The sequence below is a fragment of the Lytechinus pictus genome, chromosome 3 (assembly GCF_037042905.1).
Source record: "Lytechinus pictus isolate F3 Inbred chromosome 3, Lp3.0, whole genome shotgun sequence".
Lineage (NCBI taxonomy): Eukaryota > Metazoa > Echinodermata > Echinoidea > Temnopleuroida > Toxopneustidae > Lytechinus > Lytechinus pictus.
The window spans coordinates 29,255,198-29,275,545 of NC_087247.1; the positions used below are offsets into that span (position 1 = coordinate 29,255,198).

Below are 20,348 nucleotides of genomic sequence, written 5' to 3' on the forward strand. Positions count from 1 at the left end.
AATCCAGTATAGTAGCAGATTCTTTTAAATTACCTGCTTCCATCAATGTCTGCATTTAGCGATTAATATAACAAAAATATTTTTTTTCATTAAGCACACTTCCTTTTCATCCCTTTCTCAAATTGTAAAGATGATAGCCATGAATTAAAACCCGATAGATTCCAGATTAATAGAAGCATAATTACCCACCCAAAACTTTAAGCTTGTTCTTACACTACTACAGACTGATAGTAGATCATCAAGGAGGCTTTCTTTAAAAAAAAATGTGTTTAGATATATCCCCTGTTTGTTTTGCCGTGAGTTTGATATGGCCAAACTACACTTTCAAATAACAAAGAAAAGAAACAGTGATTGGACGGTCTTTTCTTGTTAGTTTTATTCATGTCATCATGTTTGGTTTTATTATATGTCTAGATGGCCAGCCGATTGGTAGGGCTCTTTGTGTAGGAGATGGATTGTCACCGAGCTACTGGGATCCTGCGGATAACTGTGGAAGAAACCTGACAGCCGACGAACAACTTATTCTGCTAGAAGAGGTAGATTTCTCATAAATGCCTTTTCTATTATTTCGGCGGTAGTATGTAGTTGTACTTTTCATTTGACATTTCACTATACATAAACGCTTTAGTAATGCAAACACATAGAATTAAGATTTTTTTTTATGACGAATATTGCAATTTGTCATGATTTCTTTCCACTAAATTGCTTGAAGCACATTTACACGTTCACCCGTTTTCTATTTTCAGTGCATGTAGATAATTAAAGATTTAATTCGTTAGTTGCTTTCCAGTGGTGACAAAATCGGACAATATAAGCTACTATATACATTATTCTAATGCTGAGTAATGTATTGAAAATTAAAATGACTGTATCAGACATGTAATAGGAGGAAATGCTCGATTTTTTAATTTTGTACAACAGCCTATTGGAAAAAGTCGCCTCGATCGTCACCCCGCCTGCGAATAGCAGCGTAAAAATGGCAGATGACGTTGAGAACTCAACAATATCCTTGACTTTCAAACCGTTATTAACATTGTGGAAGAAACATGAGCTATTCACGATGTGGTTTAATTTACTATTGTGATTTTAATTTAAGACTCCAGTAACGATCGATAACGTTGCCGACATCGCCGAATCTACCTCTGAGTTGACGTCAAGTAGCGAGTCATTGACGTCCGATGGAGTCGCTTCTGTATCAAGGTTGCTTGAAGACATTGCTGAAGCAAGATCACCAGAACCGGCGGTACGTGTTCCCAAACATGCATAGTGTTTATTTAGTTATTCATCTTTTTATTCATTTATTTTGGTTTTCTCTAGACTGTGTGGTCTCTTCAGTGCATATAAACTGTTTTTCCAGAGATCCCTGATATTTGTATTCGTTTTGAAAATAAATGGGTTCTGTCTAGGGTAATTTGCTGCAGATCGTTTGCTGTGGTACAGCTCCATGGGAATATTCATTTAAACGGCGCCAAGGAATGTGAAACAATAGGAGGAATGTCAAGACGAAAGAAAGTACATTCTTTCTTCTAATCTGTGGTCTTATATGATCCCGTTGCATAACTGAATAAGTTCATTTTTCAATGACAAATGCCCATCTTGAGAATTGCTTGACACTATACCACTTTTTGGGAATCGCAGATCAGACTTTATTTGCCAATTACGAGAGATATTTCTGAAATGCTGATGAATATAGTCATTCAAACTTTCAATATCCCCAGTATACTTTTTCCAACTCTTTGTTTTATATGATCATAATGTACCTTTTTTTTTTCATATCATTGATTGGTGATATATGTCAAATGTTGTATGTAATTCAATTATTACATCAAATTAAAGATGCGTTTCTTTTCCAATAAATTTGCTCACTTTCATTTCTTATCGTTTCTTTCCACCGTCCTATATTTCAACAGGTATGTGGTTTTGTGATAGAAACAGTGCAGAATATTTTGAGCGCTTCACCAGACGAGCTTGCCGGTGCCCAGACTGAGAGCGGAGCGACCAGTCGTGCTGTAGCCTCCCTAGAGGAACAGCTCTTCATTGTAGATATCTCCGCTTCAAATGGTACATACAGGAGAGTCGAAGAAAATTTAGCTGTTGAGGTAATCGTCACCAATATTGTACCCATTTATGAATGAAAAATGTATTGTAAAGAAATTCATAGATGCAAGTAAAAAAAAAAACATCTTTTCAATTCACGAGAGAAAATTTGTAGTTTCTAAATGCTTGATTTATGGGGAGCGTTTCATGAAAGGATCTGCCGGATATTTTATGCCATCAGGGGGGCGTTTCATCAATATTTTCGTCCGACAAGTTGTCAGATCTGACAACTTTCCTGGATTCTGATTGGTTGAGAAGCACTGTTACTATAGTAACTGTCGGATAAAATAGGACTTGTCGGATAAAACGTCCGAAAAGTCCTTTCATGAAACGCTCCCCAGGTCCTGTTATATCCGACAGTAACCATAGTATGAGTGCTTCTCAGCCAATCATATTCTAGGTAAGTTGTCCGATCTAACAACATGTCAGACGACAAGTGTTGATGAAATGCTCCCCTGCCCTGTATAAATTTTACCTCTCCCTTTCCGTAAAAAAAATCTTCAAGTATTTTAATAATAAGATGTTGATTTATGTTTTACAAGAAATTTTTTTTTCTTGTATTTCATAGTTTATTAATTTTCATATTTGATCTCAAAAGGTGGTTGAACTGTCTCCCGAAATACTTCGATCTGGCCTATCCGCCTCCCTTACTGTCAGCGGGGGATCTGACAAAATAGCCGCAGACGACTTCAAACTTCTCGTCGGAGAAGAAACCGATGTCGATGACGAGCCCGATGCGCTCATCGATCTCCCATCCGAAATAGGCGACGTCATCTCTGCCGGTGACAATGTAAGGTGTTCGTTTACCACATTCGCTGATCCCGCGTTGTTCCAATCGCCGAGTCTGGCCGTGAATGAGAATAGTACGGGTCCATATAGGACTGCGAACTCACCGGTTATCTCAGCAACTGTTGGCGGATCAGTCATTAACGGTTTAACTGAACCGGTTGTTGTCTCGTTCAAACCGCTCAACCCGGTAAGGGAGTTTGTTTGTTTTTTAGTTTAGTTTACTTCCGCCAATTGTATACATTTTCTTAATGTGATATCATTTTTTTAATGAAGTAAATAAATGAATCAAAGAATTTTTGAAAATAACATTACAAGTGTTTTCCATATTGCTATTTAATAATTGTTACATGTAGGAGCGTAATTCAATCAATGTAAAGACATAAATACATCACTTGTCAGGAAAGTCCATAGAATTTGTAGTTTGAAAATGGATATTACATTAACTTTACTCAGCTGAGAGATAAGCGTGTCTCTAAACAACATAATTCAAATATTTATATCCTTATACCCAGTATAAACAAGTATAGCTTGTCAAAAAATTCTAGAAAAATGTTCTTGATATTTTGTGCCATAAGTTGAAGAGAGATCAATGAATACGCTGTATTTTGACCAATCCCGATGCTTCTCTTTTATGATACTAGAACGCTACCAATGCAACCTGTGTATTCTGGGATTTTGAAGCGAATAACGGGACTGGTGATTGGTCAACAGAAGGCTGCCGTCTGAGCAATACAAGCACTGATTCTAGACCAGTATGCCAATGCGACCATCTTACTAACTTTGCCGTCCTTATGGTAAGTATGGTGATAATTATCTTTAAACTGGTAGAATATACATGTCATTCAAAATGTATATAGTAGCTAGCCCAATGATCTTAATACAGGAACAGAGTATTATGCCTAATAATTCATTCATACCTTTTCTAAAATCTATTTGTGTTAGGATGTATGAGCTCTACATGGAAGATGTGTTTTGTTATTGAAAGTAACATGTAATATAAAGGTTGTTATGTTTTTGCCTAATTTATTGTTTATCTATTTGGTGATTGTCGGTTTGTTTCGTTTTTATTTCTTTTATTTTTGTTTTACATTCTGTATTCTTTGTTTATATTCTTGTTCAGAATCTTATTGATGCATAAAATTCTGATAAAAAGCATGATAGATTATGGATAATGACTATTGCATAAATTATTTATTTTGGAATCACAATATCTCATCTTCATGTGCCCGACAATATTTCTTAATAATTCCCTATTTTCAATTCTATCCCAATTTCCGCTCTTCTTCTTACACTCTTTCCATACTCTTTCTATTTCTGCCTATCTCATTTTATGTTTCTTTCAATCTGTTAGGATATTTACGGTGGGTCTACATTGTCTGACAGAGAGGATTTCATATTGGAGATTCTCAGCTATGTTGGCTGCTCTATGTCTGTTTTTGGACTCGTCATCACCATGATAACGTACCTGAGTAATAGGTCAGTTGATTTGATTCTCATATAAAATAATATACATCATCGAGGGCATTAGTTGGAATTATACACACGCGGCACATTACCGGTCAATAGAAGTAGACATTAGTACAAGTCATAAGCAAAATTTTGCCTGGTATTACAGTAGTTATATTAAATGACTGGTGTTTTGATACATTTCAGCCAATTATTTTAATTAGGTTCTAAATCCCCATTTCATTAATGCCTTTCATTCCTTTCTTTATTCAACGTCATACCCTTTGTAATTTCTAGGAAAACATCGAAAGATCAGAAAGGCAAAACATGCTGATATCTTTTATTTCATCGCACTCTTCTAAAGTTTCAACCAAGAGTATTTTTTGTTATTGGTGTTGTTCATCACGTATTATTCATCCGTCTTCTCTGATGAGCCCACCGCATGAAAAGCATGCCCTGTTTTATACAATTCTTCATATTTAGAGTTTCAGATCATATATTATAATTTATATTCGTAATAATTGATATTCATTAATAATATTGCTGATTTTCTATAGATGCAAATGGATCTTGACGTTCTGTTTTTTTCCATCATGTTCCATATTATTATCTTAGAAAATTCCGCATGAAGAATCCCAACCAGATCCTGCTGTGTCTCTGTTTCTCCTTGCTCGGTCTGTATGTCACGTTCTTGACCATGATCGCTCTCGACGCCGAACGAGGCGTGGTCGAAGTCAGTGTCATTCCTTGTAGCATAGTGGCAGGGTTATTACATTTCTTCACACTCTCTTCGCTTGCCTGGATGTGCGTCGAGGGATTCAACATGTACCTTATGTTCGTGCGGGTCGTGGATAGTTACGTTTCAAATTTCATCCTCAAGGCATCGTTTTGTGCGTGGGGTAAGTAGAAGGATCTAACCCCCCCCCTTAATTTTTCGAAATTTTGAATTTTTGGGGGCCATTAGCAATGTGATGATACATAAATGAACTTTACCTTGTGTGAAAAGACCAACTTGCCTCTTTCAAAGTTAGCCCATTGGAGGTAGATTACTTTGCACGTGATTTTTTTTCCACCAAATTCCTGATTGACATGAACCAATTAACCAGCATTGTGACATTGATGCTCATAATACTGTTTTTTTTTTTTTCAGGTCTACCTGCCGTGGTGGTGTTTATTACAGCAGGGGTCACAAGGGATACATACGCACAGACAGACTTGTAAGTCTTCATAAAATAGATGATGATGATTATGATGACGACGACGACGATGATAATGATGATGATGATGATAATGATGATGATGATGATGTTGATGATGATGATGATGATGATGTTGATGATAATGATGATGATGATGACGACGATGATGATGATGATTTTGATGATGATGATGATGATGACGACGATGATGACGATGATGATGATTATAATGACAATGAGAATAACAGTTATGATGAAGATGAAAAAGATGGTAGTGGCCAGTGGTAGTGATGATGGAGTTGGTGTTGGTGGCTTGAGTAATGATGGTTATGTCGGTGATGGTGGTCTTGTTGATGGTGGTAGTAGTGGTGGTGGTGGCGGTTGTGGTGACGATGGTGCATGGTTGAAGGTAATTTACTTAAAGCTAAATTACAGTAGTTGCAGTAAAACACTAATTTCGTGAGAAAGTCTGTAAAACCAAGGTTAAGTATGACTATATCATCGTGGATCTAGATCTGGTACAGTTACATAAACTGAACTTTGTGAAATCATAAAATCTAAGCTGAAATACGATCGCACTGAAGATCGCCAACACAGATAGGCACACGTGGGACATTGTATTATTATTGCTGGAATAAAGACCCGACGGAAGTGACCGAATCCGCGCTTATTTTGCTTATTTTGCTTATTTCTCAGCAATTACACAATTTCTTCCAGAATCCTTTGGCACATATTTTTTATTCATACAAACAGACACTTGGGTGGTCATTATATTAGATTCTGTAAAAAGTCATTTTAAGATCGTTACCAGAACTGGAATTTACCTTTAACGGTGGTGCACTGGTAGTAATGATGGTATTGATGTTAATGCCGATAGTGGGTAAATGCGGTGATATCAATTATATATAGAATTTTTAAGGAAATCAGAATAATTTTATGGTAATTATCACAATGCTTGTGCTTGCTGCAATATAAGCCTATCTACATTTGCTGTACATAGCTAACAGATTACATCAAACTTTCATCTGTGCATCTTCTTTTCGCAGTTGTTTTGTTAGTCTCTGGCCCCAGGTTGGTGGTCTTTTGATACCAATCGGTCTCATTCTCCTCTTCAACGTCGTCGTCTTCGCGCTGGTAATGAAACGACTCACCAAGACAGTCAGAGGTAAACAACAGAACGAGAAGGCAGAGCGACGTCAACGAATACGACGATTCCAAAACGCCATAAGCATCCTCCTCCTCATGGGTAGGTGACGGGCATTTTAGAATCCGTCTCAATCATCATTCTCGTGAAACAGATTTTTTTGAGCGTATGAATATCTTTTTTTTTCCTACCCGGTGCATTACCTCATAAATCTGTTATGAAAGTACTTCTTTTCGTATTTATCTTCCTCTATTGTTGAGAAGTCTGTGCTTCATTTTGTCCCCCAGGACCTGTATTTTTTCTTTTTAGCTGACTTTTTAAATGTCTTCCGCACGTGGGACAACCATGTACACAGATGTTATAATTCGCTTTAACTTTGAACCGGTTGGCATGGAGTATTCAATGTTTCATTATACTGTTATATGGGGCAAGAACAATCATACGCAATTTCCTCGTTTTTTATTCTGTTGCACAGGACTAACATGGTCGGTGGGCTATCTGTCGTTGATCCAAGCAACCAGCGTGGTCGTCCAGGGAATCTTCACCGTGCTCAACTCCCTACAGGGTTATTTCATTTTCATGCTCTACTGCGTACGTCAACCTCAGGTTCGACGTCAGTGGCGAGCACAATTCAGCTGCTGTCTGCCCGAGTCCCTGCGGGTCTCGCTCGATTCTTCGACGTCGCGGTTCTCGTCGACTGTGAACACGCGGACGACCACGACGTGGAAACCAAACAACCAACCCTCCAAGAAAGGTGTGAATACGGTCTCCAAGTTCAATCCGAACTCGGTACCGACGTCGACGACGGAAAATCTAGGCAGTCGGATGTACAATGATAGGATCTAACCTCGATATAATACGCAGTCGAGCGATAAATGCGCAGTATTTTAAGAATGTGCTTTTGGATGACGAAATTACATATAATGCATTACACGCGATTACCAACAAATCTGACAATCAAGAAATGAATGTTTGTTATCATTTGATTATTTGATCATCCAAATGGATGGTATATCTTACAAAGCTCAATATTCATGCTAAAATGTATTTACCATAATAATCTAAGGCTATTATAAAAAAGTGAAGTGATTATTGTGCATATTGCGTGGGAGAATTATTTCAACAAAATGCATCGAAATAGGCATATCTACTTAACAAAAGTCAATCATTAAAAAAATAAATTTTAACCAAAAGATATGTTCTTTTGCTCTCTCTCTCTCTCTTAAAAATAATTTAATTTCTTTCCTTACGCAATATGTTTGTTTGAAAAAATAAGACGTATGTTATTTACCTGAGCTCTTTCGAAACCACACAAGGGCAGTGAGTAGGTTAAAATGTTTTATTATTTTTCATAAACTTATCACATTTTTTTGTGAATCATTTTTCCTTCCAGCTGTATGAAATTATAATTGTTTTGAGGATTTAATAATTTACCTATTGGTATAATAAAAATTCCTAAAAGATTAGGTGAAAATGCCAACACTATGAAAGGGTAATTTTAAGTTCAATGCTGATGTTGGTTTTTGTGTTGAAAGCACAAACCTGATTAGAGTTACAAACATTTATTTGATAGCTCAACAACTAGAATTTTCCCACCACCAGTTGCGTGTTGTTGTTGTGTTGATGTAAAAATCGGTCCAACACCAACACTAAAAGGTCTAAAAAGGATATGAAATCATCCAAGTGTCAACATCAGTTACAGTAGTGCCTAATTGTTCTTCCTCTATGATGATCTCCTACTACATACTAAAGGCTAAGGAAGGGGAAAAACGCGATAACACGAAACAGAATAGGTTCGAGATGAAAGCACATTGTGTTTAGAACCAAGTCTGTATACCTGAGAGAAAAAAAGAAAACCGTGTCTTTACTGCCCAACTCAATCATGTGATATTTTCGCTTTGATTAAGATCTGGAACGGAGCATTGTTTTGGCAGAACGTTTTACAGTATTTTTTTAGTATTCATGATCGAAATCTGTTCCTGGCGATTTTTAGCTTGCGAGGCAGATAAGCAATGTTGTATAGAGTGGATTCTCCATTAATCTACATTCATAAGAATATTAACATAGGTATCTTGTTGCTATCTTGTTGGTATCAAGTTCTAGGAAATCAACACAGTCTGTGTTGATTTCCTAGAACTACACAGATTTGAAATAAACATACGTAGATAGGAAATAAAAACGTAGCTTTGAATATTCTAGTTCACTAGAATCTTATTAGGTTACTTTAAAATTAAGTTTTGTTTTCAACTGATGAATTTCTCAATGAAACAATTAAAATGATTCAATTTCTCAGCATTATATAGCCCGAGTTCGGTGTACAATCATTTTTTATTGATATATCAAATATATCTTATAATAACATCTCAAATCTGTATCATAAAAACATTATTTTTAAAGATTTATCTCTATGAAATAGTTTTGAATAAAAAATTATTTCTAAATTTAGTAAATTTATTAGGATGAGTGTTGTCATTATTTAAAATGAATATATTTTCAATAATGTATATTTTTGAGAATGTTAATCACATGACCTTTATTATTTGAGGATGTAGCTGGTACTCTTCCTCGTAGTATTAGTATTTAAATTAAGTGTTTAATGATTGAAATCAAAGTATTTATTAGAGAGGTACTGCAGGCTGAAAATAGTATGATTTTAACAGATAAACAGACTAAATCCAACAAACAAGACATTCAAAATAAAATCGGACAAGGAATAACAAAGTTATGACATTGTAAAGTTTTGCAATATATCGGTGAAACGGTTCTATGCATGTCTCATGAATATTCAATGAGCAAGCTGATGATGGCATATCCCATCTTATTCTTTCGTAACGTTTTATATGAAGTTATATTTATTATTCAAATTTTGTCCTCCAAGATTAAAAAAAAATGATTTGACTATTGACTGACTGTATAAGGTAATCACTGCGGCAACCTATTTTTTGTTAAAAGGGAGACATTACCATAAACACATGTATGAAAATAATATTATGAAATAATTATGATTTCATGTAATAAATTAAGGAAACGGGAAATTAGGGATGTGACATCATCAGCCAACCTATTACATAATCATGACGGCGTGCATATCACTTTGTCACAAAATATTGCTAAACTTAAAATTGCAAAAACTTCGCTATTTGTTATCAAATTTTGATGAAAATTTCAGTTGTTTGCTCAATGAATTTTGATCTATTAAGATAATTATTTTCATCCCGGAGCCACGTATTATTTTTAGCTCATTTATCAGTTTACGCTGATGTCAGTATTCAAGAGAGGTGCTCATACCTTGGGTGAGGTTAATTGAAACATATTGAATTGTAGAGAAAACCAGACAAACATAAAACTGAAAATGTCACCAAAACTGTGTGGTAAAGTAAAAAAATGTTACAGCCTTTTAAAGTTTCATTAAATACAAAAAGAGTTACTATGTATTTAACAATGGTGATGTGCAAAATTGTTAAAATCAAGTTATAAGCTCACTCTTTTATTATGCAAACATATTTCAACAATATTTCAATAAATTTACCCTTTAGTCAACTTCATTCAAAACAAATATCAACACTAAAGTTTCAAGTAAATAACACCGTTCAAATATTTATATATGTTTGAACATGCTCCATTTAAATGTAAAGTATTTTCTTTTCTCCTTTATGATCTCATAAATGTAACATTCATCTGAATAGTACGTCTGTATTACCTTCTGTATTTTCGTAAATATCAGGCAAAATCTTGTTCAGTATCGAGAATGATATTGCTCTTTTACTACAGAACGAATTCAATTCAAATCACTATTTCGCTTTTCTTTGTTTTCTTATATTATGCAGAGTAAACTTAAGAGTAAACATACGATAAGTTATTCGCTTGTCTACTTTACTCCAGATATTTCTACTTAATGTACACAAAGTAAAAAGTAGTGTTCAAGTTTTTTCTTTACAGCATAATGTATACAGAAATAGATATTGTTGATCTTTAACTTTTAATAGCAAAATGTCATTCATATAGACAATCGTGTTGAAAGCTTGGAAATATTTTAACCTAATATCAAATGTGAATCGAAAATTCATCCTATTAGAATCGAATATTTTAGTATAACATAAAATATGGTTTGATTTTTAACATAGTGACATTGCCGTTAAAAGAACTTATCATGATTTATTCAAGTGATACTTGATAAATCAAAGTAAAACAAATTTAAAATAATTATTGATAACATTTATTTAAGTAAGAAAGAAATAGTAAGTAACATCATTAGCTTTTCCATTGGCATACCCCCACGAAGTGAATATGAGGGTTATTTAATTTGTGAAATGAAATAAAATTTCGCAATTTCACAATCTTTTTTTATAGAGTATTAATCCGATTTAGTAAAATTTTAAGTATTGTGGTTTGTTTGTGCTTTTTAATTGAGATATCCATGGATTTTCAACTTTAATACTAAAATTGAGTTCTCTGCTTTTTTTACAACTTTGTTTTATTAATACACCCTATCAATATGTTAAATCAGTTTGTCAAATTCAAATACAAATAAATTATAATTGTATCTGTATGTAATTGTTTTGTAATTTCCAATGACAAGTTTTAATCCATTGGAGTGATACTCTGTATCATAAATAGGCAATAGAAAATTAATTTATTGAAAATAAATAGAAATATGTAACAAATTATATGTGTAATACCTGTCTCTTATTTTAAGTATTGCATAGTTACTAGCAGAATACTCGTCTAGAATGCCCAGTTGCATTCGATAAAATATCTTCTAAGAAAATAAAAAAATGCACATACATAGTGGAAAAAAAATCGACCTATAACGTTTATAGATGCGAAAATTATTTTGACGGGATCACACATTTGACGCCAAAATATAGCATAACATCACTTCTACACTGACTCTGTATAGCAACTTTCTCCAACAATATGTGAAAATACACATAAACATGATAAACCCATTTTGGATTGGTCCGGTGGAGGGGGGGTTGTTACTGTACACGTCCGCATTTTGTGGTAGGAATGAAAATGAAGAACTAACATTGTTATGTAGTGAAATTGCCAATTTAGAGAGAATTAAGCTTTTTCTTGATAATGAAATTGCTTTGACAAAGAATACATTCGCACCTTCCCACACGAACATATTTATGGTGAAATGTTTTTAACAAAACATTATTTCACTGCATAATCAATGAATTTGTGGAATTTACTGTACTACCGATGACATTGCTCCGAATCGATTTTTTTTTCAAATTGCATCCCTATATAATTATAATCAACTAATATAATATTCTCCTTTCCTCATACTTTCAAGGGCGGCTCCGGGATATTTTCCGGGGGGGGGGGCAATATGATCCCTTGTTGACTTCATATTAAAACCAAAAAAAAACTGCCAGGGCAGAGGCGTAATGAGCAAAAAAAAAACTATCCGGGCTTTTAAGTTAGATCATTCAACCGGTCATCGATTCTATTGTTATAACGTATCAACATGGCTCCTTTCCCCCAACGTGCAAAGGCCTATTATGCAACCAGTCAGGCCAGACACCCGCGCAACGCGTACGTCAAGCAACATGGCGGGAAGTTCAAATTAAGAGCTCGTGGGGTAGGTGAAATTAAGAATATAGCTGTAAAATGACTGTTTATTGCGATTCAGAGGCGTGTTTTAGACTGACTAGACTACGAAGAAAACCAAGTTTGCATGCACGGTTGCCAAAGAGGAAAGAGGATCCAAGAAGAATACAACACAGTCTATGGAGGTAACACTTTAAAACGACGCTGTAAATTTTAAATAAAGGTGTACGGGAATTCACATCACGTTGGCAGTATCGTGCGCATGGTAAGTGAACTGGTAATCTAAGTTTTAATGTCTTATAGATATTAATTGCTTCTGAAAATGCCAAATTATTGAGAAAATGGATGAATTCGTGTGTATACATGTAGGCCTATTTTGAAATTAAAAAAAAAGTGGAAAAAAATTTGAGGGAAAGATGAGGGAAATTCATTTTATTCAAGATCCATTGTTTTCCCATTATGATCGTGGTGATTCATTTTGAGCAGTCTTGTTAGGCCACTATTGATAGACCTTCAAAATAAAGCACACTCTCTCTCTCTTTAATTAAAAAAAAATCAATTTAGTTTTTGGCCAAGGAATATGATGAGTAACGCCAAATCATTAAAGGTCAAGTCCACCTCAGAAAAATATTGATTAGAATCAATAGAGAAAAATCAGACACGCACAATGCTGAAAATTTCATCAAAATCGGATGTAAAATAAGAAAGTTATGACATTTTCAAGTTTCGCTTAATTTAACAAAATAGTTATATTCACATCCTGGTCGGTATGCAAATGAGGGAACTGATGACATCACTCACTCACTATTCCTTTTGTATTTTATTATATGAAATATGAAATATTCTAATTTTCTCCTCATTGTCCTGTCAAACAAACTTTTATTTCGCCCTGAACATGTGAATTACCATTGTTTAACATTTTATGTTTCAGTCAAGTTGGTCTTTATTGTCAAATCTGTAAAAATTGAAATATTGTATAATTCAAACAATAAAAAACAAAAGAAATAGTGAGTGAGGGACATCATCGATTCTCTCATTTGCATGTGACTAAATTGTACATATAACTATCATGTGAAAATTAAGCGAAACTTTAAAATGTCATAACTTTCTTATTTTACATCCGATTTTGATGAAATTTTCAGCATTATGCTTGTCTGATTTTTCTCTATTGATTCAAATCAACATCTTCCTGAGGTGGACTTGACCTTTAAGCATGTCCACGAAATAAAGAGAAAAAAATATTGTCAGTACCCTTCTCAAGAATGGAATGGGCTGAAAATAATAGAATATAATCTATGCAGATTTCTAATATTTACTAAATGCGTGAAGTTGTTGTTGTTGTTATTTTGAATAGGCAAACTAGTCAGTTTTGACTATTGTTGCCTTGTAAAAATGCTTTCCTTTTTTTTTCCAAAAACAGAATAATTTCTTTGTTGAATCTATATCAGTTAGAAAAATAAAGGAAAAGAGAGGAAAGAAAAGTTCCTAGGAAATCGTGCAAGACCATTTCTCCTGCCCTGTACAGCACGTTATTCTGACAAGCCCGCTCGAGGTGCATTTCGAGGGCGTCTCAGGAGTACAAAAAAATTGTATTCCCTATGTCTCTCAAACGTGAGCAGGGGGCGCTCTATCCGATACCTCGTAGAACTTCAATTGAATTTCCGCAAGTGAAATTTATGTCAAATCAGATCAATATGAACATTAAAAAAAACCACTATTTATAGTAGAGTAAATACTGACATTCAAGGGCCATATGATAAAGTGAAAGTGACAAGAAAGGTGCACACATAGACTAATTAAATGAAAACATCATCGATTACATCAAAAACAAATTACCCCAAAAATTATGCCAATTATACACCTTGATCAAAAAGTATCATCACGAATTATAATAATTTGCTATTTAGTCTTGATTACACCCTGTTGAAATGGTTGCCATCCTGGCAACCAATTTGAAATCTATGAGTCCTTTTGAAATATCTGATAAGTGCACTTTGTGTCTTTACTGCGAGATTATCCACTTTACGTTCCGCATCAGAAATATTGTTAACATTTAATACAGCAAGTAATAGTGCTCGTTGAATAATAAATCTAGGGCAAACATATAAGAAGTGGTATATCGTTTCTCTTTCATTACAGAAATCACACTTTCCAGTTGTGTGTCTTCCCGTCTTAAAAAGGAAGTCGTTTAAACCCAAACCTCCCAAACGTAATCTGTGAATCATTTTTCACCACTTTTGTCTGTGCATAGATAATCAAAGGGTGTTTTTTCGGAGACAACTTTCTGGTATTTTCTTAATTCTGAAATTGACTTGTCCCATCTCTTCTGCCATTCATTTCTTGCAAGGACTCTTACAATCTTTTTGTTTCTTGGATATTCAAACCATTATTAATCTCTATTTCTTGTTTTAGGGCTGCCTTTGCATAGAAGTCAGCCGTTTCGTTTCCATTAACCCCACAGTGAGATGGAATCCACTCTAAGCAAATCAATGTACCTTTGTATTTTAGACAAGTAGCGGTAATTATGATTTCTCTAACGAAATTATCATCGTTGTTTTCCTTCACCGCTTCAATAGCACTCAGAGAGTCAGTAAAAATTACCACTTTATTATATACATTCAAATTTTCCAACCACTGTAGTGCCAAGACAATGGCGACCAATTCCGATCTATACGATGATGTAAAATTTTGCATTCTTTTACATTCGATTACCCGCATAGCAGGCACGTAAAAACAAGCAGAGGCGTTGCCGTGTGCCGGGTCTCTAGAACCATCAGTGTAAATATGGAGATTTTCTTTCCACTTTGTATTAATATACTCCACAGTTGTGTTGTATTGATAAAAAACGTTATCACTTTTGGACACAAGCTCATGCAGCTTCAATGACACTTCTGGTGGAGAGAGATGACAAGGAGGCATGGGTGTATAAGACTGAAGGGATTCAGTTGTGTAGTATATCTCATCTTCCAAATCTCTTAAACCAAAAGGTTTTCGTGCTTTCTTATTTTTTTCATATTCAAATTGCAAACAGTTTTTCAATGAAGATTGGAGTGGGTGTTTGGCGTTTTGTCTTATTTTTGCTTTGTAAACCTTGCTAAGCATATATCTTCTCAGATCGAGTGGTAATTCACCAGTATCTACCTGTAAGGATACCAGGGAGGTACCCGGCAACGCCCTTGTGCACAATTTTAAAGCCTGGTATTGAATAGTCAACAAGAAGTTCTTCACATGATCATGAGCTGAATCATATGCTTCTGCTGCATAATCCAACAATGGCCTGATGACCACTTTATAAAAATTCAAAAGGCTTTTATAGCTACTTCCCCACTTAGTTCCCACAAGTCTTTTCGAAATCATGTAACTACAAGCATTATTTCAAAGAAACCGAACTATGTTATTCCATTATTATTTTCTTCGGTTGAGGTATCATATAAAAGAGTAGATATTGAACTTTCGAGACATGTGCTATTCTTTTTGAAAATTTAGATACCGCCCGCCAAGCGAATTATGGCTACCCTTTTCAAATTGTGCACTCTCACTGATGCATGAATTAAAACTTGATTTGGTAATGGCCGGTCATTAAATTTTGTCTATTGTGGATAAAATCATCGACAATTTTCGGTTTTGATTACTGATTTAGGACGCTCTGTATTATATAAACCTATTTCAAAGTATGGATTAGGCTGAAACGTCCATGCAGGATGTAATCTTTGTCTGTAGCTTTCTGATGTCCAATCACTTTTTTTTTTAGAGCAAAGTGCCTTGGCATGCCAAAAGGCGAAAATTATCATGATGATCGACAATGTTTCACATATTTTCCTTTTTCTTTACATTTCTATCAGTGCAAGAATTCCTGACCAATCCCGATTTCTGCCTTTTGAATCCTGAACCCTGATAGTTGGAAGTGGAATAGGACATCACCAATTAACCATGCAGCCTGGTTAGCTAGGAATGGAGCAGCTTTTCATCAGGATGGGGTGACGGGTCTGGTGGATAGCAATTAGGAGAACATTGCTTGGAAGGCATCCACATGCCGTTATCTTATGGTGAGATGAGGTGTGGCGTCATCGTTGTATGGCCAAATTGATATCCTACTTGAGAGGACCTAGTTTCACCAAGAAAAGGATTAGGATGTGGATGGTGAACAGGACTGTGATCGACGAATGTACCCCGCTGACACCTTGGTTAGAAACTACACCCGACGCAGTCTCATCATGGAGAGGGGTGATCAATTAAGCCAAGGGATCCAGTCGGTCTGCCGCCGGTCTTTCGCCGGCCCAAACCCAGGGACTTTAAAGGTCAAGTCCACGGCCCATCCCAGAAAAATGTTGATCAAACAAGCATAACGCTGAAAATCTCATCAAAATCGGATATAAAATAAGCAAGTTTTGACATTAAAAGCTTTGCTCATTTTTCACAAAACAGTTCTATTCACAACTCAGTGACATGCAAATGAGAGAGTTAATGATGTCTTTCCTCACTATTTCTTTTTTGTTATTGTTTGAATTATACAAAATTGCAATTTTAATAGATTTGAAAATAAGGTCCAACCTGACTGAACCATAAAATGATGGTAATAAACCATGGTTCACATGTTCAGGGAGGAATAAACTTTGTTTTACAGGACAATGAGGGGGAAATTAAAACATTTCCTACAATAAAATACATAAGAAATAGTGGTTGGGTGATGTCATCACTCCCCTCATTTGCATACCGACCAGGATGTGCATATAACTGTTCTGCGGAAATTTAGCGAAACTTGTAAATAATTGTAATAATGTAATAATTAAGCTCCTTATTTTTATATCCGACTTTTATGAAATTTTTAGTGTTATGCTTGTTGGATTTTTCATTTTTTCATTCAAATCCACTTTTGTTGGGGTGGACTTGTCCTTTGAACGTCACGATGACAGGAATGTTTCGTGGACGTAAAATATGAATGGAAGAGAACGAAACAGGTCGATCAATATCGTTTACCTACCATGCATGCGGCAACGTTACTTTTCTCCATGTTTTATTTTTTATGGCGATAGTCAGAAAAAATCTGGAATGTTGGATATGTATCTTATGAATCACCTGTATGTGGAAACTCACTGAGTTCTGTTTTAGTATTTAGCGCCCTTGGTGATATTCCCATGTTGTAACGCAAAATCTTTATAGTCTAAAGGAGAAGGTGGTATTCGGTCTGTTAAATTATGCCAAACTTAAATCATGAAGATTGTTAAAGGCTTATTTTGGATTTCAGGGGAAACACGACGTTGTCCATGGTGATCCCCTTAGGAATAGTAATATTGACGATGAATTCTTCAAAATTACGTGTTTAGAGACTTCAAAGGGCAGTGTTTGGTAAAGCTCGGTCACTTTGCTTTCTCGCAGGTTTCCTATGTAAAAAGCATAATTCTACGCCTGTCTTTGTTCTAAATCTGCTTTCTTATACATGTAGCCATGATTTATAGGGTTCAGTGTCTGCAACATTCGTGCTTAAAAACATACAGTAGTTTGATACAAATGTTCCCTAGGGTGGCAATTCAGGAGGGAGTAGCAGAAAATGCAGAGTAGAAAATAAAAAGAGAGAGAAAAAAAATCAGAATCTGTTATAATTCAAATGGAAATGCAACAGAAATGCAACTTGGGGTTTAACCTTCCACATTTATTTTTTAATTTTTTTTGTTCATTCGCTTCACTCTCTCGGGTAAAAATTGCAAGAAACTTGGTTTAAATTGGTTTTGACCACGCTTGGTCGCTACTTTCCTTGTTTATGTGAGAAAGGGGTACATGGCTTGACCGTCACTTACATGTATCAAGTGCGTGAAAGAAGGCATTTTTTTTTCGAAGTGAAAATAGGAAATCTTAATCCTATAAGGAAAATTATATGGATAACGCTTCCCCTTGTGGCATATATAGGACAAAAATACATGTACGCCACCTACATGTATCTCCATTCCTTGTACACTTGTACTAATTGGAATATATATACTCGTTTTTCATTTCTTTAATAATTTTGGATGACCAAGTCAGCAACAGGATCGCATCTAACTTTTACGTTGATTTTTAGTAGTTTGTGTCTAGCCACCAAATTATTAATCAAGTCGATATTGAAATAACATATCATTTCATATTCCTGCCTTCAGGCCTGTAAATGAAATGTACATCATAAATACAAGCCTGAAGGTATTGGCTGTGACTTGTAAATGATCTTAAATGAGTGGTATTCTTATAGCCATGGTATAGTTAACCCTATTTAACTTAGAATACACTTTTATGGAGCGCCACTGTTGTTAACCCACTCACCATGTGAAAAATATTTCAATCCTACAGCAATCCTATGAGAAGAATTGGAATATACGAATATATTATGATCTTTAATTTGATAATTGTTATCTTTGCCATGAATATGGAAGGAGTATTATTAAACCAAGTATTTCATAGAAGTGTAATCTAAAATTCTACCTAAGATCCTAATCTTAAGTATATAGAATCTTTATTAATCTTAAGTTAAACCTAGGTTTTATTGAGTTTCTTTCATAGTTTGATTTTATTAGGCGTATTCATAGGTAAACAAACATGTACAGTGCGAATAAAGAGATAAATAGATAACTAAATAAGTGGGGGGAAACAACAAATGTATATGACTTGGATTGAATCTTTTGATATAGCCCTCCGCTAATATGGTTGCTCTTTTTGGACCAGTAATTTACATTTCGTATTGTTTTGGTGTGTTTATCTTTTGGAAGGTGATCATCTTCATTTACCATACATTTTTACTTAGTTGATTCAGAAGTAATATGCAGAAGCATAGAACATTAATAGGCCCATAGCTTCCCTCTCTGCGATGAAAATTCAAACAGAAAATGAACTCTGTGATTAGGATAAATTTCGATAGGCCTTGCTTTTTTTTATATCTATATATTTCTTCCCTCGGGACTGGGTAGCGATGTATTACTGAAATCTTTTTAAAGTCCACTTTGCCTACATTTTTTGCACCATTGTTTGGTAATTTTGGTAAACTTTAAGGGCACCGAAAATAAGATTTACGAAGTAATATTGTGCGTATAAGTGGAAAAGTGAAAAATAAAGCTATAATTGTATGCTTTCAATAAGCCAGTTCGGAGTTCCATTCTGCGCATGATCAGAAGGAGGTCATTTGTCCTGAAGTGACATGGTGGTTTAACATTCAATGAGATAAGCGCCAACTTTGATGTATTGATTATTCATCTATTCTTTTGAATTGTGTTTTTCCATTAGATCCAGAAAAAAACATCAATGCGTCCACTAGCGAGTGGTATTTCACAGTTGGCCAAGTACATTGTTATAGCAACATGCTAATGCATTCAAAGTAGAATTGCAACAAATACCTTCATACAGTGTTTGTTAGGTTTTATATGCTATGTAAGGCATGCTTACATAATTTGCCTATCATAATGAAGAAATGAAAGGTTATTTGACAAAAATTGCCCATGAGGTAACTCCGAACTGGTCTATTATTTCTGGTATCTCCCTAACCCTATTAATAAGGTATGGTAGATCATCTGAAGTACGCTTTCCACTTGGTAAATCTGAACTCAAGTTCTTCTGTAAATGTCATTTTAATAGAATTTGTTATTTTGCCTGTACAGTTGTTGATTAAATTATCGTTTTCATTGGCTACCGCACACCTTTCGATAGGTCTGCGACCCGATTTTGGAATATCTAATCGTGATGACGTCATAGCAAAGCGGACGATCGGCAGCGATTTGAAGCCAGTTTGGCCTTTTCTCCAAATAAAGGATTGCAGTAATCCAAAAATTCGGATTTTGATATTATCACAGTTAATTTGAATAACATATGAAAATAATTTATTCACTTTTATTTTCAACAAAGTCAGGTCATAACGACCAGTCGTAAGGTGTGCGGTGGCCATTACAACTCCATTTGACTACTTGTCTTTATTCAGTACGAGTTTCATAGAAATGTTGTTCATCTTTCATCCATCCTCCTCTCTCTCTTTCTTCTTCTCCTCCTTCTTCTTCTTCTTCTTCTTCTCCTTCTCCTCCTCCTTCTTCTTTTCTTTTCTTTCTTTCTGTTCTTCCCTCTCTTCTATCCCTTATCCCACTCTCGCTCTACTTGGAAAACAG

General features: G+C 35.0%; 1 protein-coding gene and 1 long non-coding RNA gene across 2 annotated transcripts in view; both read left to right on the forward strand.

The window, feature by feature from the left end:
* LOC129257488 (uncharacterized) overlaps positions 1-11,333 on the forward strand; it is a 51,424-nt gene extending 40,091 nt beyond the window's left edge. Inside the window, exons 23-32 of the mRNA XM_064095945.1 lie at positions 415-536; positions 1,097-1,243; positions 1,911-2,099; positions 2,696-3,073; positions 3,528-3,680; positions 4,238-4,362; positions 4,948-5,231; positions 5,483-5,549; positions 6,578-6,777; positions 7,151-11,333. Coding sequence (XP_063952015.1) covers positions 415-536; positions 1,097-1,243; positions 1,911-2,099; positions 2,696-3,073; positions 3,528-3,680; positions 4,238-4,362; positions 4,948-5,231; positions 5,483-5,549; positions 6,578-6,777; positions 7,151-7,521 — 2,036 coding nt within the window. The 3' untranslated portion in view covers positions 7,522-11,333. The remainder of the gene's footprint in view (positions 1-414; positions 537-1,096; positions 1,244-1,910; positions 2,100-2,695; positions 3,074-3,527; positions 3,681-4,237; positions 4,363-4,947; positions 5,232-5,482; positions 5,550-6,577; positions 6,778-7,150) is intronic.
* An 849-nt stretch (positions 11,334-12,182) lies between these two features.
* On the forward strand, positions 12,183-20,139 carry LOC135153565 (uncharacterized). The gene is made up of 2 exons (XR_010293020.1): positions 12,183-12,499; positions 16,077-20,139. It is a non-coding gene; the product is annotated as an uncharacterized LOC135153565 (long non-coding RNA).
* Positions 20,140-20,348: the final 209 nt, after the last annotated feature.